The following is a 27,163-nucleotide window of genomic DNA, read 5'->3' on the forward strand; positions in this document are numbered from 1 at the left end:
AAAGCAAGAAGTGGAGATGACGCTTTACTTGGGCTTTCTATTTACACGGAGGTCCTCGAAGCCTAGGAGAACAGACTATCAAAGCACAGGTTAAACTTGAAATGGCTCCTGTGAATATGTGAATGATAGCTGGTGATTGCCACATTGAAAGTGCTAAATAGCTTACTGGGGTTCCATTAAAATTTACATCAAGTGTATGTCGCTTCTCAGCCCTTTCATAAATAGAAAATACACTATCTGATATCACCTTTGTTTGAGAATTGTAATACAGATGATTGCCTTTAATTAGAATGTGATTAACCCAGATTTCTTAGAAATTGGAATACCAGAGCCTGAAAGAAAGTTGGAAATCCATTACTGATAAGTGCGTCTAACAGATGAATAAGCAGAGTCAGGATAGTGAAGCTGGTTAACAATGAGATGTTGAAATATGCTTCTGTAAGAAATTCTTTGGCTTTCATATAGATTCTCGAGCAAGTGAGATGGGAGCATATTAATGGTGTCTAGTTCTGGGTCTGGTTCAGTAAAGAACCACTAGAGAAGGATATTGGATGAGCCAATTATGGTAACAATGTTAATTTCCTGAAGGTTGGAGCTTATTTCTCTCTAGGTTCGTGCATGTGTGTGTGTGTGTGTGTGTGTGTGTGTGTGTGTGTGTGAAGTCACTTCAGTTGTGTCCAACTCTGCAACCCCATGGACTGCAGCCCGCCAGGCTCCTCTGTCCATGGGATTCTCCAGGCAAGAACACTGGAGTGGGTGGCTGTGCCCTCCTCCAGGGCATCTTTCCAACCCAGGGATGGGACCTGTGTGTCTTTCGTCTACCTGCATTAGCAGGTGGGTTCTTGACCACTAGTGCCATCTGGGAAGGCCCTTCTCTGTAGGTACCCAGTGCCAGGAAAAATCTATCATTCAATTAACACTCATGGAAAAAATAAACTGAGATATATATATATATATATATATATATGAAAGGACATAGTGACAATCTATAAACATTTGAAGAACTGTCAGGAAATAGAATTAAGAGGATAAGACTTAATTCACATGTTTTTTAAGTACCGCAATTTATTTAAATGCTTGGATCTAGAGAAATATTCATTATAAAGAAGGTTTTTGTTTTTTATTTTCATAATGGAGATGTCCAAGGATCAAATGAGAATTCACGGGAGGAATCCAACTAAAGTTTGGGTGGGATTTTATATAATAATTAAAAAGTCAAGTTATTTTCTGGCATAGATAATACTAAACTCCTTTTAAGACCGAAACCTGATGAATCTATGATAAGTAACTGCTCAAATATTTGATTAGTTACTAGAAGGACTGAAGCAAGTCTCGCTCTTGACCCCCAATCCAGTGTGATGTCACAAAACCACAGTGTTTGGGGAAATCAACAAATTTGTTAAGACAGGAAAATTAAAAAGTCAAAAGACTTATAAAAGTATATAAATTTAAGATTATTTATTTAATAATTAAGGTTTGGGGAGAGTAAAACTATAACTTTTATTAACTCTCCATCATTTAAAGCTTCAAAATAATTTTTTAAATGTTACTTAATTCAAAATGTTGTGAATAATATTAAGACAAAAAAGAACAAATTGACAAATACAATAAATTAATATTTTATAGTGAAGTTGAGTTTTCAGACTCATGTGACCTTAGCAAACAACACAATGCAGCTCACCAAACTTCTGACCTACAGAACTTGGAGATAATACATGGGCATTATTTAAAGCAGACTTCCCAGGCGGGGGCGGTGGTAAAGAATCCACCAGCCAATGCAGGAGATGCAAGACACGTGGGTTCGATCCCTGGGTTGGGAAGATCCCCTGGAGAAGGAAATGGTAATCCACTCCAGTATTCCTACCTAGAGAATCCCATGGACAGAGGAGCCTGGCAGGTTATAATCCATGGGGTCACAAAGAGTCAGACATGACTGAACGACTGAGCACAACCACATAACAACATTGTTTAAAGCTGCTCAGTTTGTGGGGATTTGTTATGGGAACAAGGAGAAAATGAATGCCTAAGCAAAGGGTAGCAGCAAAAATTGATGACAGTGGTAAGATTAGGGACTCTAAAGACTGAGCCTGCCTTTATTATCTCCAAAAATGAAAATAAAAATTGGATAAACAACATGAAAAATTTAACTGACTACCTATGACAGTGTTATGGTTCAACTTTGTTTTTAAATGAAATCTCAGTTTGTAGCATCAGATTTTGGAAAGTTATGGAGATGCTTGTCTGTGCAGGCCAGAAAATCACGTTAATGTTGTTTTATCCGGGTTTGTTGTGTGGAGTGTGTGTTTTTCCAACACTTCAGAACACGGTATGATGTTCTGGTTTTCTCCTCTGAATAAAGTGCACGCTGCTCTCCTCCAAATTCATGGGCTATACTACTTAAAACTAGAAGGCCCTGCAAGTCCAGCAGCCAGAGAAGTCCTGGGCAACACGCTTTTTAGAATGTAGCTTTATCTGTCAAAGTGTAAAGTAATATTGACACTGTGGTCAGTGTTTCTCAGACTGTTGTGTATTTAATTTGTATTTATCATGGAGAAAACTGTTCTGGCAAGTCTTAAAAGTGACCCCAAACAGTGTTTGTTTTTCACACATCACTGGGAGACAGACGATGGAAGCAGGTTGAATGATTGGTATTAAATGTTTGCAAGTAAATTAACTTAGTAAATTGTTAGCCAGATATCCTTGGTTTAAATATGCAAAAGGGATTCTACTCTCCTATTAGTGTGACTTGGAAGACAGACATTACTAGAAATTGCTTATGTGTTCTGAAGCCTCCCACGTCCTTTTCCATAAATCATTTTGTCAGCTCAAACTCTTTGTGATTGATTAGAAAGAAGAATGCATCAAAATGATGCACTGAGACGAGATTGTAATCTGACTATTTTACTGAAGTTATATATGATTCTGTTTATCACTTTCTCTTTTTGCAGCAGACAAACAAGCTTTCTGTAGTTTTCGACCTTAAGTAAAAACACTGGCACATGGCATTTTTCCCTAGTGATATTATGACATGAGCTTTAAGCTGACAAAATATCATTTAAATCCTAATGTAGGGAGGGTTTTTTAATGCTATATACTATATCTAGAGTGGGAAAATTTGATCACTGGTTTGGTTAATGGATTTGGTTTGTGCAGTAACAGCTCTGTACTCAGTAAAGCTAATTATCACTGGAATATTTTATTTATTTTTTAAAACTATTTTTAAAAGTTTTAAAATGATTGAATGCTTCAAAAGTGAATATATAATATCCAGTGACTATATAATATCCAGTAATTGTTAAAAAAAAGTATTCTAATAAGTTTAGATCAGTTGCTCAGTCATGTCTGACTCTTTGCGACCCCATGGACTGCAGCACACCAGGCCTCCCTGTCCATCACCAACTCCCAGAGTTTACTCAAATTCATGTCCATTGAGTCAGTCATGCCATCCAACCATCTCATCCTCTGTTGCCCCCTTCTGTTCCTGCCTTCAATCTTTCCCAGCATCAGGGTCTTTTCTAGTGAGTCAGTTCTTCGCATCAGGTGGCCAAAGTATTGGAGTTTCAGCTTCAGCATCAGTCCTTTCAATGAATATCAGGACTGATTTCCTTTATGATGGACTGGTTGGATCTCCCTGCAATCCAAGGGACTCTCAAGAGTCTTCTCCAATACCACAGTTCAAAAGCATCCATTCTTCCGTGCTCAGCTTTCTTTATAGTCCAGCTGTCATATCCATACATGACTACTGGAAAAACCAAAGCTTTGACTAGACAGACCCCGTTGGCAAAGTAACGTCTCTGCTTCCTAATATGTTGTCTAGGTTACTCATAACTCTTCTTCCAAGGAGCAGGCGTCTTTTAATTTCATGGATGCAGTCATCATCTGCAGTGATTTTGGAGCCAAAAAAAAAAAAAGTTTCTCACTGTTTCCATTGTTTCCCCATCTATTTGCCATGAAGTGATGGGACCAGATGCCATGATCTTAGTTTTCTGAATGTTCAGCTTTAAGCCAACTTTTTCACTCTCCTCTTTCACTTTCATCTAGAGACTCTTTAGTCCTTCACTTTCTGCCATAGGGTGGTGTCATTTGCATATCTGAGGCTACTGATATTTCTCCCGGCAATCTTGATTCCAGCTTGTGCTTCCTCCAGCCCAGCGTTTCTCATGATGTACTCTGCATATAAGTTAAATAAGCAGGGTGACAATATACAGCCTTGACATACTCCTTTCCCTATTTGGAACCAGTCTGTTGTTCCATGTCCAGTTTTGTTCCTACTTGACCTGCATACGGATTTCTCAGAAGGCAGGTTAGGTGGTCTGGTATTCCCATATCTTGAAGAATTTTCCACAGTTTATTGTGATCCACACAGTCAAAGACTTTGGCATAGTCAATAAAGCAGAAGTAGATGTTTTTCTGAAACTCTTCCTTTTTTGATGATCCAGTAGATGTTGGCAATTTGATCTCTGGTTCCTCTGCCTTTTCTAAATCCAGCTTGAACATCTGGAAGTTCACGGTTCACATTCTGTTGAAGCCTGGCTTGGAGAATTTTGAGCATTACTTTACTAGCGTGTGAGATGAGTGCAATTGTGTGGTAGTCTGAGCATTCTTTGGCATTGCTTTTCTTTAGAATTGGAATGAAAACGGACCTTTTCCAGTCCTGTGACCACTACTGAGTTTTTCAAATTTCCTGGCATATTGAGTGCAGCACTTTCACAGTATCATCTTTTAGGATTTGAAATAGCTCTAATAAGAATGGTCTTTAAATATAGAAGGTTCTTCCACTTCGGCCATGCTGGTTCTTGTAAGAGTGCACACCATTCACCTCCCATGGAAAATGTCAAATGAAAAAATAAGGGCCAAATATGCAAATCACCTTTTTAACTATATCAATGTTCTTTCATAAGATAATCTTATTTTTGAAGAAAATTTAAAACAGCCATTTATTTCAGAGGGACACAGTTATTTTCTGTGAATTTCATTAATATGTCAGCCATCGGTATGTTTCTTAGTCCCTTTAGAAAAATAGAAATGGGTTTGTTTTGCTTGCTTACTTGTCAATTTTGTTCTAGTTTATTCTTGTTTAGGACTATAACTTTCTTTCTGGACTGTCAGTCTGAAAATTTTCAAAAAATTTATCTGAGTCTGCGAAGTTTGATACCAAGGAGAAAAGTGTCAGGCAGAACTGAGTTGAATACTGATCTATTGCTTAAAGGTCCTGTGTTGCTTTAAGAACATCACTTTGCTTTTTCAAACATCATCTTATTTTAAAATAGTTGTGATAATAGTGTGCATCGCTGTTGGAGAGATTTGAGTGAGATAATGCCTTTGCACAGTGTTGAGTTATTGTCAGTATACGATGCAAAAAGTTAGCATTTTAAGTTGTGTTTCTTTATTCAGAGTCAGAAAGAAACCTGAAATAATTGTCCAGACATATTCACCCCTGAATCAACCTGAAAATATTACATAATCAAAAATCTTTTTTCTTGAATTAGTTTAACAATCCCTCTAGTTATTTTTCTTTCTGTGGGCATCATGTTTGTTTCTTGTAACTTTGCAAGGACACTGGAGGGAGGGATTTTCTGCTACTTTGCTGAGTGTCTTCTCCTGTTAGGAACTATGTGTGTTTACAATTCTAACTGTATATTACTTTGAGGGCTAATTAAATATGTTGGAATCATTGTGTACTACTTGAGAATATAAATATATATGTGATTTTTGTTGCATTTAAGTTCTTCTACTTTCCAAGAATACATAGAGTTTACAGTTATTTATATTTTTATACAGTTTTCAATTTGTTTACTTTTAATCAGGATGGGCCTAATGAAAAGATCTTTAAAATAAGAGTTTGGGATTTTAATCCTGTTTAAGGCTCTCATATTGATTTATTTTCCTTAAGTAAGCTATTTAGTCTCCTTCACTTCCTGGCAAAGATCATCTGAATGACACATACAATTCCTTTGAGATCATCTGAATGACAGATACAATTCCTTTGTACAAATCCATGTGAAAATTTGAAAAGCAAACTACTTAGTAGAAACTTGAAAGGTTTAACATTTTCAGATATACCTTCTTAGGATGGACGATAGAATTGTCTGGGTAATTTTCTGAAATGCAATATTTGGTTGGGAAGAGTAGATCTAAGATAAGATAGAGAGTAGATCTAAGATCTAAAATATTACATGAGTAATATTTGAACTTTTGAAAGAATAAAACAAAGCAATAATCTGGTAATGATAAACAGGAGGTTTTCTTAGGCTATAGGTTTTATAAGGCTGAGTAATGGTGGCTCAGTGGTAAAGAATCCTCCTGCCAGTTCAGGAGACACAAGCTCGGTCCCTGGGTCAGGAAGATCTCCTGGAGAAGGGAATGACTCCAGCATTCTTGCCTGGGAAATCCCAAGGACAGAGGAGCCTGGTGGGCTACAGTCCATGGGCTTGCAGAGAGGTGGACATGACTGAGCAACTAAACAACAACAAAAACGTCAGTTAATTTAAAATCAGTATCAAAGTATTTGGGAATTTTGGTATAGTTTCCAACTGAAATTTTACAGATCGATATACATGAAAACCTTCTCACCATACAAAGCATAATAAAACTATGGTGCTTTCCCACTGTGTCTCAATTTTGCCTATTTCTCCCTATTTTTCTGTTTTGTTCTTCCTCCTGAGAACTATATGATTTCCTGACTTAAGATTCACATTTTACTCAGTCAATTCCTTATAAGTCTGCATCCTACTACATATATGCTTTTATGTCATAACTTAGAGTTATATTATAAATAACTTGTCTTGAGAATTATTGCATACCATTTTCTACTACAAATAATAAACTGTCATTTATTCTCTATATACAATTACCATGATTTATAGCACTCAAAATCTGGTGTATAAGTAGGTGCCCAAGAGATATGTGATGGATGCTGAAAAAAATGAAGTCAATAAAGAAAACAAAATTTTAGTCATTAAATGTACATCCATTAAATTTTATGGTGAGTGCTTAACATACATAACACATGGTCAAACACTTAAAATAAAATAAGTACACCAGTGTCCCAGCTTTGTAGGAGCACACAGTTCAACAAAAGTTACATATGACCTGTAACTAAAGCTTAAAATATGTCCAAAATAATATTGTAACACAAAGGGAGAATAATGCCCCTGTGGTTGGAGAATGGAAGAAGTCATTTTTAAATATTATTGTTACATAAGTTACATGCATCAGTTCAGTTCAGTTCGGTCGCTCAGTCATGTCCGACTCTTTGCGACCCCATGAATTGCAGCACGCCAGGCCTCCCTGTCCATCACCAACTCCCAGAGTTTACTCAAACTCATGCCCATCGAGTCGGTGATGCCATCCAGCCATCTCATCCTCTGTCGTCCCCTTCTCCTCCTTCCCCCAATCCCTCCCAGCATCAGGGTCTTTTCCAATGAGTCGACTCTTCACATGAGGTGGCTGAAGTACTGAAGTTTCAGCTTCAGCATCAGTCCTTCCAGTGAACACCCAGGACTGATCTCCTTTAGGATGGACTGGTTGGATCTCCTTGCATAGAGCACTATAATTCACCACCTACATACTCTGCAAGGTCATCACCACCCCAAGACGAGTTACCATCCATCACCATGTGGTTGACCCCCTTTACCTATTTTGCCCACCCTCAACTCACTTCCCCTTTGGTAACAACTATTCTGGTTTTATCTTGTTTTTTTCTATCTAACAGATTGATTTTTTTAAACTGTGTTTGGTTTGGTTTTTAGATTCCACATATGTATGAAATAATGTTTGTCTTTCTCCACCTAACTTCATACAGCATGATACCTTTGGGGTCCATCCATGTTGCTTCAAATGGCAGGATTTCATTCTTTTTTATGGCTGGGTAGTAGTCCATTATATATATTTATTATTGGTTGAATTAATTGCTTTCAGTTTTTAATACACATTCATAGAGAGTCACGTAATATCTGTTGCTCTTAAAACAATATGTCTGAAGCAGTATATTATGGTGAAAGGACTACAGACTGGCTTGAGGGACCCTGTGTCTACTTTGCAATTTATATCATCCAAGTATGCATTTCCTGAATATAATAATAAATGTGCCGCTTTATAGAGTTTGGGGGAGCATTTAACAATAATCTCTAAAGTAGGTTGTACAGTCCATTTTACCCATTAAGTGTTAATTTAATTTTTATTTACATGGACTTAACTAAATGGCTTGACTCTATGTTATGGTTAGAATGACCACAGATTTAGCTGTATTTTAAAAATATATACTCTATCTTAAAAATTAAGCAGTGTAGTTATGTGAAATAATTTAGGCAAAGTAAAAGCAGAGACTATCTTTTGATGCCATTTCTGATTTTGTTTGATATTAGTACAAATGTTGCATTTCCACACATTTTTGGAAGTAAATTGAAGTCATGGAACTCTAACAAGAATATATCAGCAATATTTAAAACACATTTATGCTGATTAAAATAAAGCAGTGAGTATGAAAACTAATAACTGATTCCAGAAAAGTTAAGAGAAGACATAAAGATTATCTGGGTAAAAATACTCAGTGATGGGAAATGGTACTTCTACCTAAAAGAAAGGTTAATAGCATTTGAAAAAAGTATTAAGCACAAGTTGATCTGCGTGATATACGTCTTTACTTTCTACCACCCACAGGGACAAAATGATAAGATTGAGTGCAATCAAGCTGGTCTTGTGAGACTGAGAAAGAGACCGGATGCGCCGGTGCTTACTGAGCTACTTCCCTCTTTCCAGGGAAATTATCACATTTTCGTTGTTTTACAGATCTACTTACGGTTCTTGGACTATGAGATGCAGAATTCCAACGAATGCAAGAGGAACTTCGTGGCGGTGTATGACGGAAGCAGCTCGGTGGAGGACCTGAAAGCCAAGTTCTGCAGCACGGTGGCCAACGACGTGATGCTCCGCACGGGCCTCGGGGTCATCCGCATGTGGGCCGACGAGGGCAGCCGCAACAGCCGCTTCCAGATGCTCTTCACGTCCTTCCAAGAACGTAAGCGTCTCCGCTCCTCGCTGCTCGGCCTTCCCGAGGGTCGGAGGGTGCAGAGCGCATGCTCTGTGAATGGTGTTTCCTTCGTGCAGCTTGAGCCTTAATGAGTTGTTCAAACCGCTTAGATTCCCTTTCCTTCACTTTGATCCAGAAACAGGAGAGTTACATATTATCTTCTGATTACTTATATCAGCATATGCAGGGCTTCCCTGGTGACGCAGATGCTAAAGACTCTGCTTGCAATGCAGGAGGTTGGATCCCTGGGTTGGGAAGATCCCCTGGATTAGGAAATGGCAACCCACTCCAGTGTTCTTGCCTGGAAAATCTCATGGACAGAGGAGCCTGGTGGGCTACAATCCATGGGGTCGCAGAGACAGACAGGATTTAGGGACTAACACAACAACACAGTATCAGCATATGCACCGTAGCCTTACTTAAGACATTTCACACCACTAAACTGGGGTATGACGAATTCTGTTTGTCTTTGGGTTAGATCTTAGGAAGCCAGGGAGCTGAGGCAGCAGTTTCCGATGATGTTTGACTTTAAATCTTAAAAACCTGCGTAAAAATATTTGGTAGGTTCTCTTTAGTAAGCTTCTCTTGCAGTCCCATTGATTTTAAATAGGTCTGTGACTGCAGAGTTCCAGGTAAACTAGACAAAGAGGAAGAATTGATTGGGAAGAGAGTAAACAGAAAAAGTTCCAGGAAATAGTTTAAATGGCACAATGGATGATACCCAGAGTTAGGGGCAAAAGCACAGCACATTTAAAAAATCATGTTCTTACAAATAATGAGTCATATGAATAGACATATATTTGGAATGTTCTTCAGAAACCCTGAGTAATTTATGCTTGATAAATTTGTGCAAAGGAAAAATAACCCTAAGAAATTCAGCTTTAAGGAATCAGTACCTTGTCATTTGAAACTGTACATTAAAAAAAAAAAGACAAAATGTTTTTGAAATGTCAAGGATTTTTCAAAGTTAGCTGCAGCAGCCACTATCTTTTTTTTTTTTTGATCCAAAAATGTTAAATGTAGTAGATGATTTCTTTGCACCATGAATGAATGGTTTTGACTTTAAATTGTTCTCTACTTACCCAGTTGGAGAATTCTATGGCACCAGAAGTAGGGAATGTCCCTCAGTCTTTCTGAATCTTGATACCATCACAGAGTAATGTTAAGTCTCCCATCCTGGATTATTGCAAATTTAAACAGCAAGTTGTTATCTTGGTCTTCCTTTCAGGAATTGATCAAAATGTTAGAGCTAGCACATCTTTATTTCAGCAAGGTATCTAGAGAAAAAAAACCTTGTCATTTTTTTGCTTAGAATTTGAATCAGTTCAGGTTAGAAGATAGCACATGTGGTGTTTTCATCAATGAGTACTCTTCTAAATCCAATCGGTTGTACCTTTGGTGAGGGTCAGTTATACTTTATTCAGTATTTTTATCAGCCTTGGATAATCATAGACTAAGAACTTCTTTCTAGTTTAACATATATGGAAGGTCTAGTTAATGCATTAAGTGATATAATAAAGTTACTAAAATATTACAAAATATGCAATTTTTATCAAAACTGCATGATAATTTAGTAAGGATAAATTACAAAATGTCTCCTTATGTTTCATATGTCAAGCAAAGGAACTCAGGCTCCAGGATTTCCTAAGATTTTATTTCATTTAAACTCAATAGAAGCCAATACTTTTTAAAAATAATTGACAACAATTTCTAATGCAGTCTTAGCTTGTGTTAACAAATGTGAAGTAAGCAGCTCAGAAGAGATACTCTCACAGGAAGCTGCAGTGGTCAAAATGCAAATTGCACAGCCTGTTCTTTTCTGAGTGTTATTAATGAGAGCAGAATAATTAGCTAGGAGTGACTGATTCGGATGCAGAAGCATTTAGAAAAGGCTAAAGGGGTAGGTATCCCTATCCTAGAGATTTCTTTTGTCCAAAATGTGACAACTACCTTAAACTTGGGGGAGTGGTGGTATGGATTAATGTCTGAGAAGTAAGATTAATGTTAAATTAATTATATGAAGCCATTTGACTGTGTTCAGGGAAAAGTGTCTAGCTCATAGAAAGTATGATATTACAACATTGAATGAACTTTAATGGAGAATGTGTGAGAAATGGGTTCTCATCAGGTGTGAATGGTGTAGGGCAAGTGTCTAGGCTGGACGGGGGGCGCGGAGGACAGAGTGCCTTTCAATTCAAAGGTGAAGATCTGTGAGTCTTTAAAGTTCTACTTATATAAGAATGATGGGATTGTATCATACTGTGTATGTATTGTGCTTCCCAGATGGTACTAGAGGTAAAGAACCCACCTGCCAATTCTGGAAATATAAGAAATGCAGGTTCAATCCCTGGGTCAGGAAGATCCCTGGAGAAGGAAATGGCAACCCACTCCAGCATTCTTGCCTGGGGAATCCCATGGACAGAGGAGCCTGGGGGGCCACAGTCCCTGGGGCCGCAAAGCGTCAGACACGAGTGAGCACAGAACACACATACGTGATAAAGATTAGAGATGTGAATCAGTGACCAGCCCTTTCTCACTCTAATAATGAGAAAGCACCTTGTTATTTTTCTTAGCTCCCACATTTCTTAGGTGGTATCCCCAGTTCAGTGTTGAGAGGTGCTTTAGGGCATATTCAATAATATTCTAATGTCTGTCAAAATGTCTTATATTAGGGCCGTAAGATATTTTAGAGGTTAGATAAGAGCTTAGAAGTCATGTATTTCAATCCCAAACACTTTAGGAATTCAAACAGAGAAAGAAAAGACCCAGGGAAGGTTAACTGACTTCCCCTGAATACCGCCAACCCCATGCTCAATGATTTGTTAAAAACACTGAGGCTAGAATGTAAGACCTGAATCCTGATATTGGCAGGTCTCCATGGATACCTTTGTCATCTTTAAGGAACGAGCAGAGCTCCCACTTTCGAAAGATAATGATGATGTTAAAAGCAGATCACACTTATGTACATCACTCATGAAACATATTTGTCAGCATAGTTTTACTTGCTTTACAAACTAAATTTTCACTCTTCTGTCTTACCTAATGCATCTTACATTTATGTTTCATAGTTACATTCTGTAATCATACATTGTACAGCATCGTACATTACCATAAACATCAGACTAAAGTAGAATCATGACAAGGGGCTTCTGCTCTCAAAATATGAACCCAGGAACTAATGGATGCCAGTGAGAATATATTTTCAAATCATTTTTATTTTTGCATTTGAATCTGTTGTTCATTGTTTTTGTTCAGTTGCTAAGTTGTGTCCAACTCTTTCAACCCCATGGACAGCAGGCTTCCCTGTCCTTCACTATCTCTCAGGGTTTACTCAAACTCATGTCCATTGTGTCTGAATAAATCACAGAAAAGACAAACAATGAGTATGTAAGAGAGAGGCACAGACATTCTTACTATGAGTCATCAGATGTTGAGGTTTCCCATGCACATTAGAGGCATTTTAAAAGTCTGGGTTAAATGCCAGCATTTGCAACGACAACAAATACCGTCTAGTATAATGGGAGGACTATAAGACCACTGAATGGAGAAGTATTTACCTTCAACTGTGTCATGAGGAATAATGTGATGTCTTCACTGGATCGCTCCCATAAATAGCATACTCCTGCCTGCACTGTCTTGCTGACTGTTCAACTCAGCCTTTTCTCAGCTCTACCTGAGATGGCTGCCTTGATTAATTGTATCACACTGCTGCTGGCTGCTGCTCAAACGCATTGGCTTCAGAGGAATAGTATCCAGACTTTACCCCACAGAGAAACTTTGAAACCCAGCAACTAGAGAAAAAACCCAATATTATTGCCAAAGAGGCACTGTCTTACTTGATTATAATCTTTTTAATACTGGCATTTTGTACTCAGATTACTCACAATCTCAGTCCACTCAAACAATTCATCTAATGGAGGTGAAAAGCACATACAGGTACCCAAAAAAGATCTCAAATTTTAAAGTATTATTAATAACCTTGGCTAGTGTTCTCTAAGAAAGATGACTTATTTAAACTTTAAATATATTCTGAAATGAAGAAGAAAATGTATTAACCATTATGACTAATTTGCTTTCTTGGGTCAAAAATCAACAAATAGGAGGAAAACATCAGGTTAGAAACACAATTGAGGATAAAAAAGAATGAATCCAACTTGACATAAACATAGATCACTTTGAATAATTCTTACAGTGATATTGAAAGTGTGTTATATTTTATTTTGGTAACTCAACTTAAGATTGCCTATAAGGATAGAATTTTATACATTTGCATCACTTTATATAAAGACATTGTCTTGCTCTGAATAATCATCCAGATTTTTAAAAAATTGATGAGAATTAGTGTAATTTCAACTTTGAGCATACTTATGTATGAAAATGCATGGTCAATTATGATAGAACTGTAGGTTAAGTATTGGATATGCAAAATGGAGACATTAGTGAAGTGTACCTCTTCACAGTGAGGCACAAGTCAGACTTTCTGAGCCGGTCTTTTTCTGTGTTCCGAGAATTTGCAGCAACTAGAATGAATGAATACCCTGAGTAATATCTCATGGTGACTTCTCAAGTTCCACCTTCAACTATTCTACTCTTATTTAGACCACAATAAAATCTGTCACTTAATGCTTGATTAATGTGCAGCATATTTCTGACAAAAACAAACATGCAACTAAAAAGAGATGAAAAGAAAATTGTTCACTTTAAGGATGTGGGAATAATGGTTACAATACTTTGCTAAAATGAGATTATATATTTAGTTTCATATTAATTTATGGCAAAAGATAATATTATCTAAACTACAGGTTTATTTACAGTAAAGAAATATATATATATATGTATACACACACACACACACACACACGTATATACAGTAACTTTTAATTTCAGTGAGTTGAGTTGAAGGGTTCTAAGGAAGGCAGAATTATGAGATGATCCAAAAGATTTCCACCTCTCAGTATGTGTTGTTGTTCAGTCACTAAGTTGTGTCTGACTCTGCAACCCCATGGACTGCAGCACGCCAGACTTCCCTGTCCTTCACCATCTCATGGACTTTGCTCAAACTCATGTGCATTGAGTCTGTGATGCCATCCAACCATCTCATCTTCTGTCATCCCCTTCTCCTCCTGCCTTCAACCTTTCCCAGCATCAGGGTCTTTTCCTGATGAGTCAGTGACCAAGGTATTGGAGTCTTACAACCTTTCTCCCCTTGAGATAAGCAGAACCTCAGTAGCTTGAGATATGATTTTGTAATTAAAGTACATTATATGGTAGAAATTATTTTGCAACTATAAATAAGATCCTTAGTCAATTGATTTTGATCATAAGAGACTTCCTTCACCAGTGTCTTAAGTTTATGTCCTTCACCTCCTTGGTTAAATTCATTCCTAGGTTATCTTATTCATTTTGATGTAATTGTAAATGGGATTGTTTTCTTAATTTCTCTTTTGGATAGTTTGTTATCAGTATATAGAAGTGCACTGGACACCCTGGTTGGTCTGACTATATACTACAAATATTGATAACAATCGTTATGCCCTTTTGAGAGAAGTTTGAAAGTTCTCGTCCTTGACAAGGGTCTGGTTTTCTACTCCTTTGTGTTCCTCCATTCATTCTCTCGTTCCTTCGGTAAACACGGAAGCACCAGGCACTGATGGCACGAAGATGAATAAGAGGGTTGCTCCTCTCAAGGTGCAGCCTCACTCATTCAAATTGAATTCAAATGTGTGACTCATTTCAGCAGACATTCCCTTGTATCTGGAACTCTGTTCCTCCCACCACACACTTCCTCAAGTACTTCAGTATATTATCCACTTAAACCCTGCATTCTAAGAAACCAAATTCTCTTCTTATATAGTTTTTTTTCCCCCTCCAGCTTTTGTTTATACTAGTAGGATCCTTACTCTTCTGTCATGGTAATTGGTGATTATTTCACTGTTCAGTTTTATCACCCTATCCTGTCTTGTCTGGAACACGGTTTGGCCTGCCAGCTGCTTCTTGTACCCAGTCTGCATTCTGTCCTAGGTAGTACAAATTCTCCATTTTGTAATGCACAAGTAAAATTACCATATCACCTCAATAAGCTAAATTTAATGCATCCTAAAATGTAAAAAAAGTGTGTAGATTATAATTTGATTATTACTATAAAAGTGCATAGAGTTCAGTAACATTCTGGAAAAATACACCAAAAAAAATTTGATAGTAATCAAATCAAAACTGTAGCATTTAATTTTCCTTCTAGGAAAGTCTAGGCCAAACACATTTACAAGTTTGGGTCATGTGCTGAGATCAAAAGTCATTATCTTCAGTTCAGTCACTCAGTCATGTCTGACTCTCTGCAGCCCCATGGACTGCAGCACACTGGGCCCTCCTGTCCATCACCAACTCCCAGAGCTTGCTCAAACTCATGTCCATAGAGTCAGTGACGCAATCCAACCATCTCATCCTTTGATGCATGGCTTTGATTATTTACGGCAAGTCCTGGGCTTCCCTGGAGGCTCATTGGTAAAGTACCTGCTTGCCAATGTAGGAGACACAGGAGACTTGGGTTCTATCTCTGGGTTGGGAAGATCTCCTGGAGAAGAAAATGGCAACCTACCCAGTTCTTGCCTGGGAAATCCCATGGACAGGGGAGCCTGGCAGGCTCCTTGACAGAGGTTGGCAAAGAGTCGGTCGCGACTGAGTGACTAAACAACAACTACACTGCAAGTCCACCTCTGGGAGTTGGCATGTTCAATAATGAAACTAAATATGCATTAACACCTTGAACAGAATTCTGGGTCTATAGTAACAACTGTTGCAGACATGTGGTCATCACCTGTGGAAACAAGCCCTGAGGCCCACACCCAAGTCCTAATAATAATCAGAGTGCAGACCCCAGAGAAATATAATATCCTAGTTATTGTAACTAGAGTGATATCTGATTGCACACAATGTATAAATCATCAGATACTTGACCCAGTGAAGACATAATCAGAGTATAAAACTATGTAATGATTTCTTGGCATCAAATGGAATGGATAAATCATGAAGTGGTCAGTGCCCTCTGTGAGGAAGGAGGTGGTCTCTATCCATGCATTATAATATTCTCATGAAGATGCTTCTCTTTTTGTAGTAGCATATTTCTTAGAACTGTAGGAATATGTAATTTTAGAGGAAACATTGGGGGATCTAATAAATGTGAGTGGGATTAGATTGTGGATAGAACTCCTTGTATTAGAAAAGAAAAGATTAAGCTATAGCTTAATAAAAATACTGAATATCTTGACTGATAACTAAGTCACATTGGAACATAGAGTTTTGGAAACAGATATTGATTTTTCAAAAAAAATATATGAAGATGATAAAAGAGATGAAGAAAAGATGCACAAATCTATTTCTGGCCTCAAATCTAGTCAGCATTTTTCAAGTAAAATGGCATTTCCTCTAATGGCATAGTCCAAGATACGTTTCATGTTTAAAGTATGGTGGCAGGGAAATTATTCCATTCATTTTGGGAAAAACAAAGCATTTGTTTTAGGAGGCAATTCTAATGCCTATATGTATATGTATATATGCATGTATTTCCTTTTCTTTTTCTATAATTCTGATCTCACCGTTAAAAATCATACTGAGCAGCAAGTTACACATTTTTAATATAGTTTTTGAGTCTTGAATGCTGACTCAGATGCTTACTCATAATTGGGATCTCTGATGTTTTAGATATTTTCTTCCATCAAGTGCATAAGAAAAATTTAGCTATTCCTTAGAAATTAAAAGCATTGTTAGAATTTAATGAGAAGATGGCACTTCATATCCATTTTACTACTTAAAGGAGTTTTATTCTGATATCTAGTTAGCAAGTATTTAAAGACCTACCATATAAGAACCTGTTGTTCTGAGCCCCAGTGATAAGGCAGTGAGGAGAACAAGTCCCTTGCTTCTCATTCTTATAAAAGGAAGCTAATGATGTGCGAGTGAGTTAATTTAAAAAGATAAACCCTAATACGAATTGTGGAAAAACACAATATAAGGTAACGTGCTGGAGAACAATGTGGACATGAGTGCCCTGGGTTGTTTGGGCAACCTTGGAGCTCAGGAGGAAGCTGGGTAAAGACCTGGGGTAAGGAAAAGGAGCTTCTCAGATGGCTCAGTGGGAAATAATCTGCCTGCAATGCAGGAGACACGGGTTCAGTCCCTCCGTTGGGAAGATCCCCTAGAGGAGGAAACGGCAACCACTCCAGTATTCTTGCCTAGAAAGCCCATGGACAGAGGAGTCTGGCGGGCTACCATCCAGGGGTCCCAAAGAGTCAGACACAGTTTAGAGACTGAGCATGCATCCGTGTGCTGGAAGAAACCCCAAAACACACAGTCAGTGCTAAGGAGTTTGGGATTTGATCTCCCTTTACTGGGAAGGTTTTGGAGTGTTTTAAAAGGGAGTGATGCTTCCTAAGGCCCACTTGACTTCGCATTCCAGGATGTCTGGCTGTAGGTGCGTGATCACACCATTGTGATTATCTGGGTTGTGAAGATCTTTTTTGTATAGTTCTCTGTATTCTTGCCACCTCTCCTTAATATCTTCTGCTTCTGTTAGGTCCATACCATTTCTGTCCTTTATTGTGCCCATCTTTGTAAGAAATGTTCCCTTGCTATCTTTAATTTTCTTGAAGAGGTATCTAGTCTTTCCTATTCTATTGTTTCCTCTATTTCTTTGCACTGATCACTGAGGAAGGCTTTCTTATCTCTCCTTGCTATTCTTTGGAACTCTGCATTCAAATGGGTATATCTTTCCTTTTCTCCTTCTCTTTTGCTTCTCTTCTTTACTCAGCTATTTGTAAGGCCTTGTCAGACAACCATTTTGCCTCTTTGCATTTATTTTTCTTGGGGATGGTCTTGATCACTGCCTTCTGTACAATGTCATGAACCTCTGTCCATAGTTCTTTAGGCACTCTGTCTATCAGATCTAGGCCCTTAAATCTATTTCTCACTTCCACTGTATCATCGTAATGGATTTGATTTAGGTTATGCCTGAATGCTCTAGTGATTTTCCCTACTTTCTTCAATTTAAGTCTGAATTTGGCAATAAGGAGTTCATGATCTGACCCACAGTCAGCTCCCAGTCTTGTTTGTGCTGACTGTATAGAGCTTCTCCATCTTTGGCTGCAAAGAATGTGATCAATCTGATTTCGGTATTGACCATCTGGTGATGTCCATGTGTAGAATCTTCTCTTATGTTGTTGGAAGAGGGTATTTGCTATGACCAGTGTGTTCTCTTGGCAAAACTCTATTAGCCTTTGCCCTGCTTCATTCTGTACTCCAAGGCCAAATTTGCCTGTTACTCCAGGGGGCTCTTGACTTCCTACTTTTGCATTCCAGTCCGCTATGATGAAAATGACATCTTTTTTTGGTGTTAGTTCTAGAAGGTCTTGTAGGTTTTCATAAAACCATTCAACTTCAGCAGTACTGGTCAGGGCATAGACTTGGATTACTGTGATATCGAATGGTTTGCTTTGGAAACAAACAGAGATCATACTATCATTTTTGAGATTGCATCCAAGTACTGCATTTTTAGAGTCTTTTGTTTACTATGATGGCTACTCCATTTCTTCTAAGGGATTCTTGCCCACAGTAGTAGATATAATGGTCATCTGAGTTAAGTTCAGATGGCCATTCCAGTCCATTTTAGTTCACTTATTCCTGAAATGTCATTGTCCATTCTTGCTATCTGTTGTTTGACCACTTCCAATTTGCCTTGATTCATGGACCTAACAGTCTAGGTTCCTATGCAATATTGCTCTTTACAGCATCAGACTTTACTTCTATCACCCATCACATCCATAACTGGGTGTTGTTTATGCTTTGGCTCCATCTCTTCATTCTTTCTGGAGTTACTTCTCCACTGATCTCCAGTAGCATATTGGGCACCTACCGACCTGGGGAGTTCATCTTTCAGTGTCATACCTTTTTGCTTTTTCATCCTGTGGCTAGCGGAGGTGATAGAATTTGAGTTGAGCTATTTCAAATCCTAAAAAATGATGTTATGAAAGTGCTGCACTCAGTATCCCAGCAAATCTGGAAAACTCAGCAGTGGCCACAGGACTGGAGGTCAGTTTTCATTCCAATCCCAAAGAAGGGCAATGCCAAAGAATGCCCAAACTATTGCACAATTGCACTCATCTCACATGCTAGCAAAGTAATGCTCAAAATTCTCCAAGCCAGGCTTTAACAGTCCTTGAACTGTGAACTTCTAGGTGTTCAAGCTGGATTTAGAAAAGGCAGAGGAACCAGAGGTCAAATTGCCAATATCCACTGGATCATCAAAAAAGCAAGAGAGTTCTAGAAAATCTTCTGCTTTATTGATCATGCCAAAGCCTTTGACTGTGTGGATCACAACAAACTGTGGAAAATTCTGAAAGAGATTGGAATACCAGGCCACCTGACCTGGCTCCTGAGAAATCTGTATGCAGGTCAAGAAGCAACAGTTAGAACTGGACATAGAACAACAGACTGGTTCCAAATCAGGAAAGGAGTACGTCAAGGCTGTATATTGTCCCCCTGCTTGTTTAACTTATATGCAGAGTACATCATGAGAAACGCTGGGCTGGATGAAGTACAAGCAGGAATCAAGATTGCCAGGAGAAATATCAGTAACCTCAGATATGCAGATGACACAACCCTTATGGCAGAAAGCAAAGAAGAACTAAAGAGCCTCTTGATGAAAGTGAAAGAGAAGAGTGAAAAAGTTGGCTTAAAACTCAACATTCAGAAAACTAAGATCATGGCATCTGGTCCCATCACTTCATGGCAAATAGATGGGAAACAATGGAAACAGTGACAGACTTTATTGTTTCAGGTTCCAAAATCATTGGAGGTGGTGACTGCAGCCATGAAATTAAAAGACACTTGCTCCTTGGAAGAAAAGCTATAACCTACCTAGACAGCATATTAAAAAGCAGAGACATTGCCAACAAAGGTCCGTCTAGTCAAAGCTATGGTTTTTCCAGTAGTCGTGTATGGATGTGAGATTTGGACTATAAAGAAAGCTGAGCACCAAAGAATTGATGCTTTTGAACTGTGGTATTGGGACTCTTGAGAGTCCCTTGGACTGCAAAGAGATCAATCCAGTTCATTGTAAAGGAAATCAGTCCTGAATATTCATTGGAAGTACTGATGCTGAAACTGAAACTCCAATATTTTGGCTATCTAATGTGAAGAACCAACTCATTGGAAAAGACCCTGATGCTGGGAAAGATTGAAGGCAGGAGGAAAAGGGGACAACAGAGGATGAGATGGTTGGATAGCATCACTGACTCAATGGACATGAGTTTGAGTAAACTCCAGGATTTGGTAATGGACAGGGAAGCCTGGCGTGCTGCAGTCCATGGGGTCGCAAAGAGTCAGACATGACTGAGCAACTGAAGTGAACTGAAAAGGGAGTGAACCTCCACCTGATTTACACTTAAATGTCCAAGGCTTCTCTGTTCACTGTCTCCATGGATCCGTGTAGGAGACCATCAGTGAAAGGTGATTCCGTCATACCAGTGGAGACATTACTGGAGTCGAGAGAGAGCTGGCAGACCTACAGGACAGTTTGCTGAGGGTATCAGGGCAGAGAGGATCCAAATATGACCCTGAACCTTTAGCCTGGAGCTGAGGAGGTGCCATTATTCACGTCAGGAGGGTGTGTGAAGACAGAATTGAGGCAGGGAGTGATTAAGAGGAGCGGGGTGGTAATGTGTTCTGTGAGCCCTTCCAGCCATGTACAATTTGAGAAGGTAATTAAGATGCAAAGTGGGGAAGTTACCTGGGGTCTGGATGCACAAAATAAACCCTTATCTCTTATGCGAGTCAGAGCCAGAAGAATGAGCCCCTGAGAATGAAGGCAAATTCAGGCTCTTTGGAGAAGAAAATTGCAACGCACTGCAATATTCCTGCCTGGAGAATTTCGTGGACAGAGGAGCCTGGTGGGCTAGAGTGCGTGGGATCGCAAAGAGTCAGACATGACTGAGTGACTAACACACACAAACCCAGATACTCACTAAGTCTCAGAGACGGAGAGCTTTGGGTGAAGTAGGAAACAGCTTTACTGCTTTGCCAGGCAAGTGGGCCACAGCAGGCTAATGCCTTCAAAATGTGTCCTGACCTGGAGGGGCAAGTGAGGAGTTTGATTCAAAAAGGGTGTGATCAGCTCATGAACATTGTTCTAATGGGCTGGTGGGGAGGTAAGTGAATATCAACATCATTGACCTTCCGGTTCCAATCAGTCTGGAGTCGACATGCTGGTGGGCGTGGGGCATCCTGCTGTTAATTTCTCCCACCTGGTGGGGGTTTTAGTATCTGGGAAACTGTTAAGTATATCCCTGGAGGGGGAACCTGGATTCTGCCCCTAGGTTGCACCATTGTTTCCTCTGACTGTTCCTGTCTTCCCTAATTAGCATCTGTTTAAACCTGCTCCTGGGAACTCAGGGAAGGTCCTGGAGGCTGAATGGAGCCTGTTTCCTATAATCCAGAAATGGGGGACTGTAAACCCCAATCAGTTTTTAGATGATAAAATGATTTTTTTGAGTTAGTTTTTTTTTTTAAGTTATTTATTTATTTTTGGCTCTGTGGGATCTTTGTTACCTCGAGGGCTTTTCCCTAGTTGTGGTGCCCACGCTTCTCATTGTGCTGACCTGTTTTTGCAAGCACAGGCCTAGGAACACAGGCTTAATTGCTCCTTGCATGTGGGATCTTCCTGGATCAGGGACCGAACCCATGCCTCCTGCATTGGCAGGTAGATTCTTTTACCACTGAGCCACCAGGGAAGCCCCAGATGATAAAAATAATTTTAAAAGAAAAACAGGATCAAGCATCACTTCTATTTCCAAATTTTCTTGATGAAATACAATGTAATTTTGATTTTGAACTGATCTTCCAAATGATAGTTTTATTAACCAGAAAGCACAGGTATTTGAAATATCAATGTTTTAGAGAGATATTTGACAGTTTTTATTTCCATTTTGTTTTAATATTCTGAGTAGTATTTAGTGGCTTTCTGGGCTTAAAAAGAAGTGTAATGGGTGAAGAAAGAAATAACCTGAATAGAATGAACTTTAGTGTTGGTGCATTAAAACAGCAGTTATGAATTAAATATCTCCAGGTCGTGCTAGTGGTAAAGAACCTGCCTGCCAGTGCAGGAGGCATAAGAGATACGGGTTCAATCCTTAGGCCCTGGAGAAAGAAATGGCAACCCACTCCAGTGTTCTTGCCTGGAGAATCTCATGGACAGAGGAGTCTGGTGGGCTACAGTCCATGGGGTCTCTTAGGAATTGGAAATGACTGAAGCGACTTAGCATGCACCTAATTACAGAATTGGAACAATACTTAAAACATGTGACGTGATACTGAAAAATGATGATAGGTCTATGATTAACACTATAAAATATATGTTTTGTGATTATCGTATTTTTAAATAAATTTAATTTTGGGTGTTTGGCTGCCCTTCTTCCTTTTGTCCTCCTTTACCTAATTTAGATATGCCAAAAATTCATTTTGTTGTCTCCTGATCAAGTTTTTATTCCTTTAGAATCAGCCATGTGTAGATGTAAATGTTATTTGTCTCAGATGCATTCATAATATAAGCATCTGGAAGGACTGAATCACTATTTCACCAAAGAATGGTAAATGCTTGCCACCTAATGGTAAGAATGGGAACATGAGAGGTTTTAAAAATATCAACAAAAAAAAATTTCCAAAAGAAAGAAATGAATTCAGTGAAATATGGAGTTCATTATCTTTGAATATAATAAAGTATAAATGTTATTTGAAAGCTACTCTTTTACTTCTTAAAATTTGAAAGATACAATAGACTTGTTTGGATTAACATTTGACTTTTTTTCATGGAAAATCCAGATTTTCCCAATCATAAAAGTAACTATTTGTGTGTATATGTATATATGAAAAAGTTTCCCAACAAAACCTAAATATAACTTGTAAATATCCTAGAGATAGTCATTGCTAACATTTCAGCTTAATATTTCCAGTAAAGGTTTTCATATATATATTTGCATGTGAGACTTTATAATTTAAAACAATTTGTATCCTTATTTTCCACCCAACTTTATACCTCCATAGTTTCCCTACTACTCCATGACACCTTAAGAATTAAGAATCCTACCACTATAATGATTTTTGCACATTGGCGCAACACTTGCCAAACTTTTGTTTTTGAGTTTTTGTGCGTGTGTGTTGTCTCTTAAGAGGTATACAAATAAAGTTGGAGATAGTTGGATTAAACAAGGTTAAACATACACTTTTTCTGCACGGAGGATCATAGAAGGGTAATGCCAGGAGGTCATCTTGGGATATGGTGCTGGGGTGGATCCTAAAACCAGGGAAACCAGGGTCTCACATGCAGCCAGCAGGCAGCTGGCCATAAGTCAGTCACATAGCTTCATTTGCCTTGAACATCAAGGAGCATTTTGTCTGCAGGTAACAGAGTATATGGGGCTTCCTTGGTGGCTCCTGCCGAGGCAGGAGACTGCTGTTGGACCCCCAGATCAGGAAGGTCCCCTGGAGAAGGAAATGGCAACCCACTCCAGTATTCTTGCCTGGGAAATCCCATGGACAGAGGAGCCTGGCGGACTACAGTCCATGAGATCACAAAACAATTTAGCGACTAAACAACAACCTGTCTCCCTGTTCTATAGATGTGGTAGCTGAGTGAGTATTGTTGAAAAAAGTGATTTCTCCTTAGGGATTACCACTGCTTAAGTCTTAGTTGCTGCTCTACCCTCTGTAGTGTTTAATACTCTACAACCCCATGACCAAGTGCCTGAAGAAGCACTCTCTAAGCTTCAAGTTCATGGACAAGTAATCTGGTCCAAAAACGGTGTTTTACACAATCGTCTTTATCTGTCCATGCTGGAGAGAAGAGGGAACAGTTTGGAAAGATTCAGTGTTAAAATAGCCATCGTCTATGTATAGAAATATCATTCTATGAATGATTAAATCCAGAGCACTACTGTGCTTACACATAAGGCATCCTTTAGCTCATGGAATATTTCAATATATTCAGTTTCTGGTTTTTCTCAAAAAGAAATACTTAGTGTTAGATTGGATGATAAAATAATGACAGTCAATAAATCCTTCTGATGAAGTGCAATCGCTACACTCATTATGTCTAAATATGCTTTTAAGTAATTCAGAGACCAAATGCAGTGCAAATTCTTTCTTCTATGTACTTGGGTTTTAACACCAATATGAGGCTATGTTTGCTATTCTGAAAGCAACAGAAGACCTAGTCCCAGAAATAAGTAGATTTCTGATCGTAGAAACTGCCTGGGTGAAATACTTTGAATTTTGAGGTTTACTTTATTAGCTGCCACTTTATTATGTGTCAGGGGAGCATGTAATTTCCTTGGTTCTGTCTCGCTGCAGCAAAAATTTGAAGCGATGGATGAATCAGTGTTACAGCCCAGTTTTATTTAGAAAGCAAAGGAAAATACATCCTTGGGCCATGAGGGTAGGCCGACCCAAAAGATGCGAAGAGAAGAGAAGCCCCCGGCTCAATTTTGGCTCCTCTTCTTATGTTTTTCTCCTCCCTTTGAGCCTGCCCTGTGTAAACTGGGCTAGCCAGGAGGGCTGTTTGTTCTACCTGAGGTCCTCACTCTGGTCCTCAGACCTTCCTTTGTTCTATTTTCACTGGCTTTTCCCTCCTTTGTGTTTTAGCTACCACCATGTTGGACCCCTTTTTCCTATTCTAACTACCTAACATTCACCCCTCAAGAGATGGGAGGCCCAATTCTTTGGGAATAGGGGCATCAAGGTCTCTCTGGCTACTTCCTGATGAACTGGGATGGCAAGGGACATTGGGCCTCCCCCTCTTGCTAGTCTCAAACCTCAGAGTCCTTATAGCGGTGTCCATCTTAGGGTGAGTGATATTTTCTGTGGTCGGCTGTAGTTTTATATATCCTTGTTAAACTGGCAGTGCACGTTGTAGCCTGTTGGCCTGGACAGAGACAAAATGGGTTAGACAATTGATAATATATGGAGTAATCATAAACAGCATCAATATGGTGATAACAAGGATTAGTAGGGGCATTAACCACCTCCAAATTCCCTCCATGTCAGGAGAAGGATCCCCCAAAAAGAGACTGTAGCCACCCCAAGAACTCTCCAGCTTGTTCTCTGAGGTCCTGTAGGATCTAGAATGTTTTTCTTGAGGAGTGTGAGACTTTCTTTAACTTAGCTGGAGGTATTTACCCAGAAACAACACGTCTCATTCAAGATGGCTCAAGTCTGTCCTTGTTCAGGGATCAGGAGATCTATCTCCTCTCTGTTTTGGAGTACAACACCTTCCAAGCTGCATTGGCTCTTTAGAGCTGTCCTGGGAAATCTTATCCCCAGAAACTTAATTTTGGGGTGCTCATTGGAATGGCACTCATTTGTAGTTCTGAATAGGAATCTGAGATCTCCCAGGGGCTCACAGGTGGACTGAGTGTCCTCTTCTGTTTTTTTTCCATGGCTTGACTCATGAGTAGTGAATCCAGGAGTCGTGTCCTGGTACCTTGACTGCTGTGGGGGTAGAAAGTATTACAGGGTAGGGGCCCTTCCATGTGGGCTGGAGTGGAGCCGTTGGGGACCCATCTTTCCAGATATTAATTAGGACTTGAGTCCCTGGAACATATAATGGTGGCTCTTTAGAATCTTTAGGGTGCTGGTTGACACCCCACAAGCATATAAATTGTTGGGATTGTCCAACGGCCATGGTATAAGACCAGAGGATCCGAGCCTCTGGATCTAGGAAGAGGTTATTGATATAAACAAAAGGTCTCCCATATAGCATCTCATAATGACTAAGACCAACCTGTTCCTTAGGGGCAATACGGGTGCAGAGGAGAGCTATTGGTAGAGCCTCCTTCCATCCCAGGGAGGTCTCCCCAGTTATCTTTTTTATCGCTGATTTTAAGAACTGGTCGGCTCTTTCTACTTTTCCTGAAGACTGAGGCCTCCAGGCACAATGGAAATGATAAGTAATGCCCAATGCTTTAGAGACGCCTTGGGTGATCTTAGAAGTAAATGATGTCCCATTGTCACTTTGTAATGACCCAAGCAGACCAAATCTTGTAATGATTTCATGGAGCAATTTTTTTTTTTTACAACCTCCTCAGGCTTCTCAGTCTGGGTGCGAAAGCCTTCAATCCATCCTGCGAATGTATCTATCATGACTAATAGGTATTTACACCCTTAAGAAACTGGCATCTGGGTGAAGTCCATCAGCCAGTCCTCTCCTGGGTAGGTGCCACATCATTGGACGGGCTGGGCCAGCTGGGGTCTTTGAGCTCCTTGGGGGGATTGTTTAATTGGCAAGTGGGACAAGAGGGGACCACTTGCCTTATAGTCGTTTGGAGACCTGTTCCTCTGGAGGACCTTTCTAGTAATCTTTGGAGGGCCTTTTCTCCTAAATGAGTGGTGGCATGTAAGGAGTTAACCAACTTCCATTGGAGGTTCCCAGGCAGAAAAAGGAGCCCTTCCCTTTGGAACCAACCCATATGATCTTCTTGAAAGCCTTCACTCTTAGATTTAAAAGTCTCACCTTCAGTATATGAAGGAGTTTCTGGCAAATTAGTCTGTGGAACTAGGGTGGCAACCCCTATTAGGTCATGGTTCTGTATCGCTGTTCCCTTAGCTGCCTGATCAGCTGCTTGGCTCCCTCGTGTCACTTCCGTGCTCCTGTTTTGGTGTCCTGACTGAAACCTGACGTGTCTCCCTGTTGGGAGACTGAAACCTCAGTGGGCAGATGGACTGCCTGTTAAGAGCCTGAGGATTTGATCACCACATTTGATTAGGGACAATTGGGTGGTCAAGTGGCCTCTGTCTTTCCAAATAGCAGCATGTGCATGTAGCACCAGAAAGGCATACTTGGAGTCAGTGTAAATGGCTACTCTTTTTCCTTTTCCCAGCTCTAAAGCTTGAATCAGGGCTATGAGCTCAGCTAATTGGGCTGAAGTACCTGGTGGCAAAGGTTTAGCCTCTATGGTCTCAAAATTGGAGACTACTGCTTATCCGGCTCTCTTTTCCATCTAAGACAAAGCTGCTTTCATCAGTGTACCAGATTTCCTCAGGATTGGTCAGAGGATCTTCCAACAATCCCTCTTGAGGTTTTGTCAGATGGTC

The 27,163-nt window shown here is 39.4% G+C and overlaps 1 protein-coding gene across 6 annotated transcripts in view; it reads left to right on the forward strand.

Annotated features, from left to right (window-relative positions):
* Window positions 1–27,163, forward strand: part of NETO1 (neuropilin and tolloid like 1) — a 116,529-nt gene that overhangs the window by 60,513 nt on the left and 28,853 nt on the right. For all 6 annotated transcript variants that reach the window (XM_043889635.1, XM_043889633.1, XM_043889631.1 and 3 more), the window contains exon 7: window positions 8,791–9,019. In XM_043889635.1, the coding sequence (XP_043745570.1) occupies window positions 8,791–9,019 (229 nt within the window). The remainder of the gene's footprint in view (window positions 1–8,790; window positions 9,020–27,163) is intronic.

The sequence above is a fragment of the Cervus elaphus genome, chromosome 27 (assembly GCF_910594005.1).
Source record: "Cervus elaphus chromosome 27, mCerEla1.1, whole genome shotgun sequence".
Taxonomy (NCBI): Eukaryota; Metazoa; Chordata; class Mammalia; order Artiodactyla; family Cervidae; genus Cervus; species Cervus elaphus.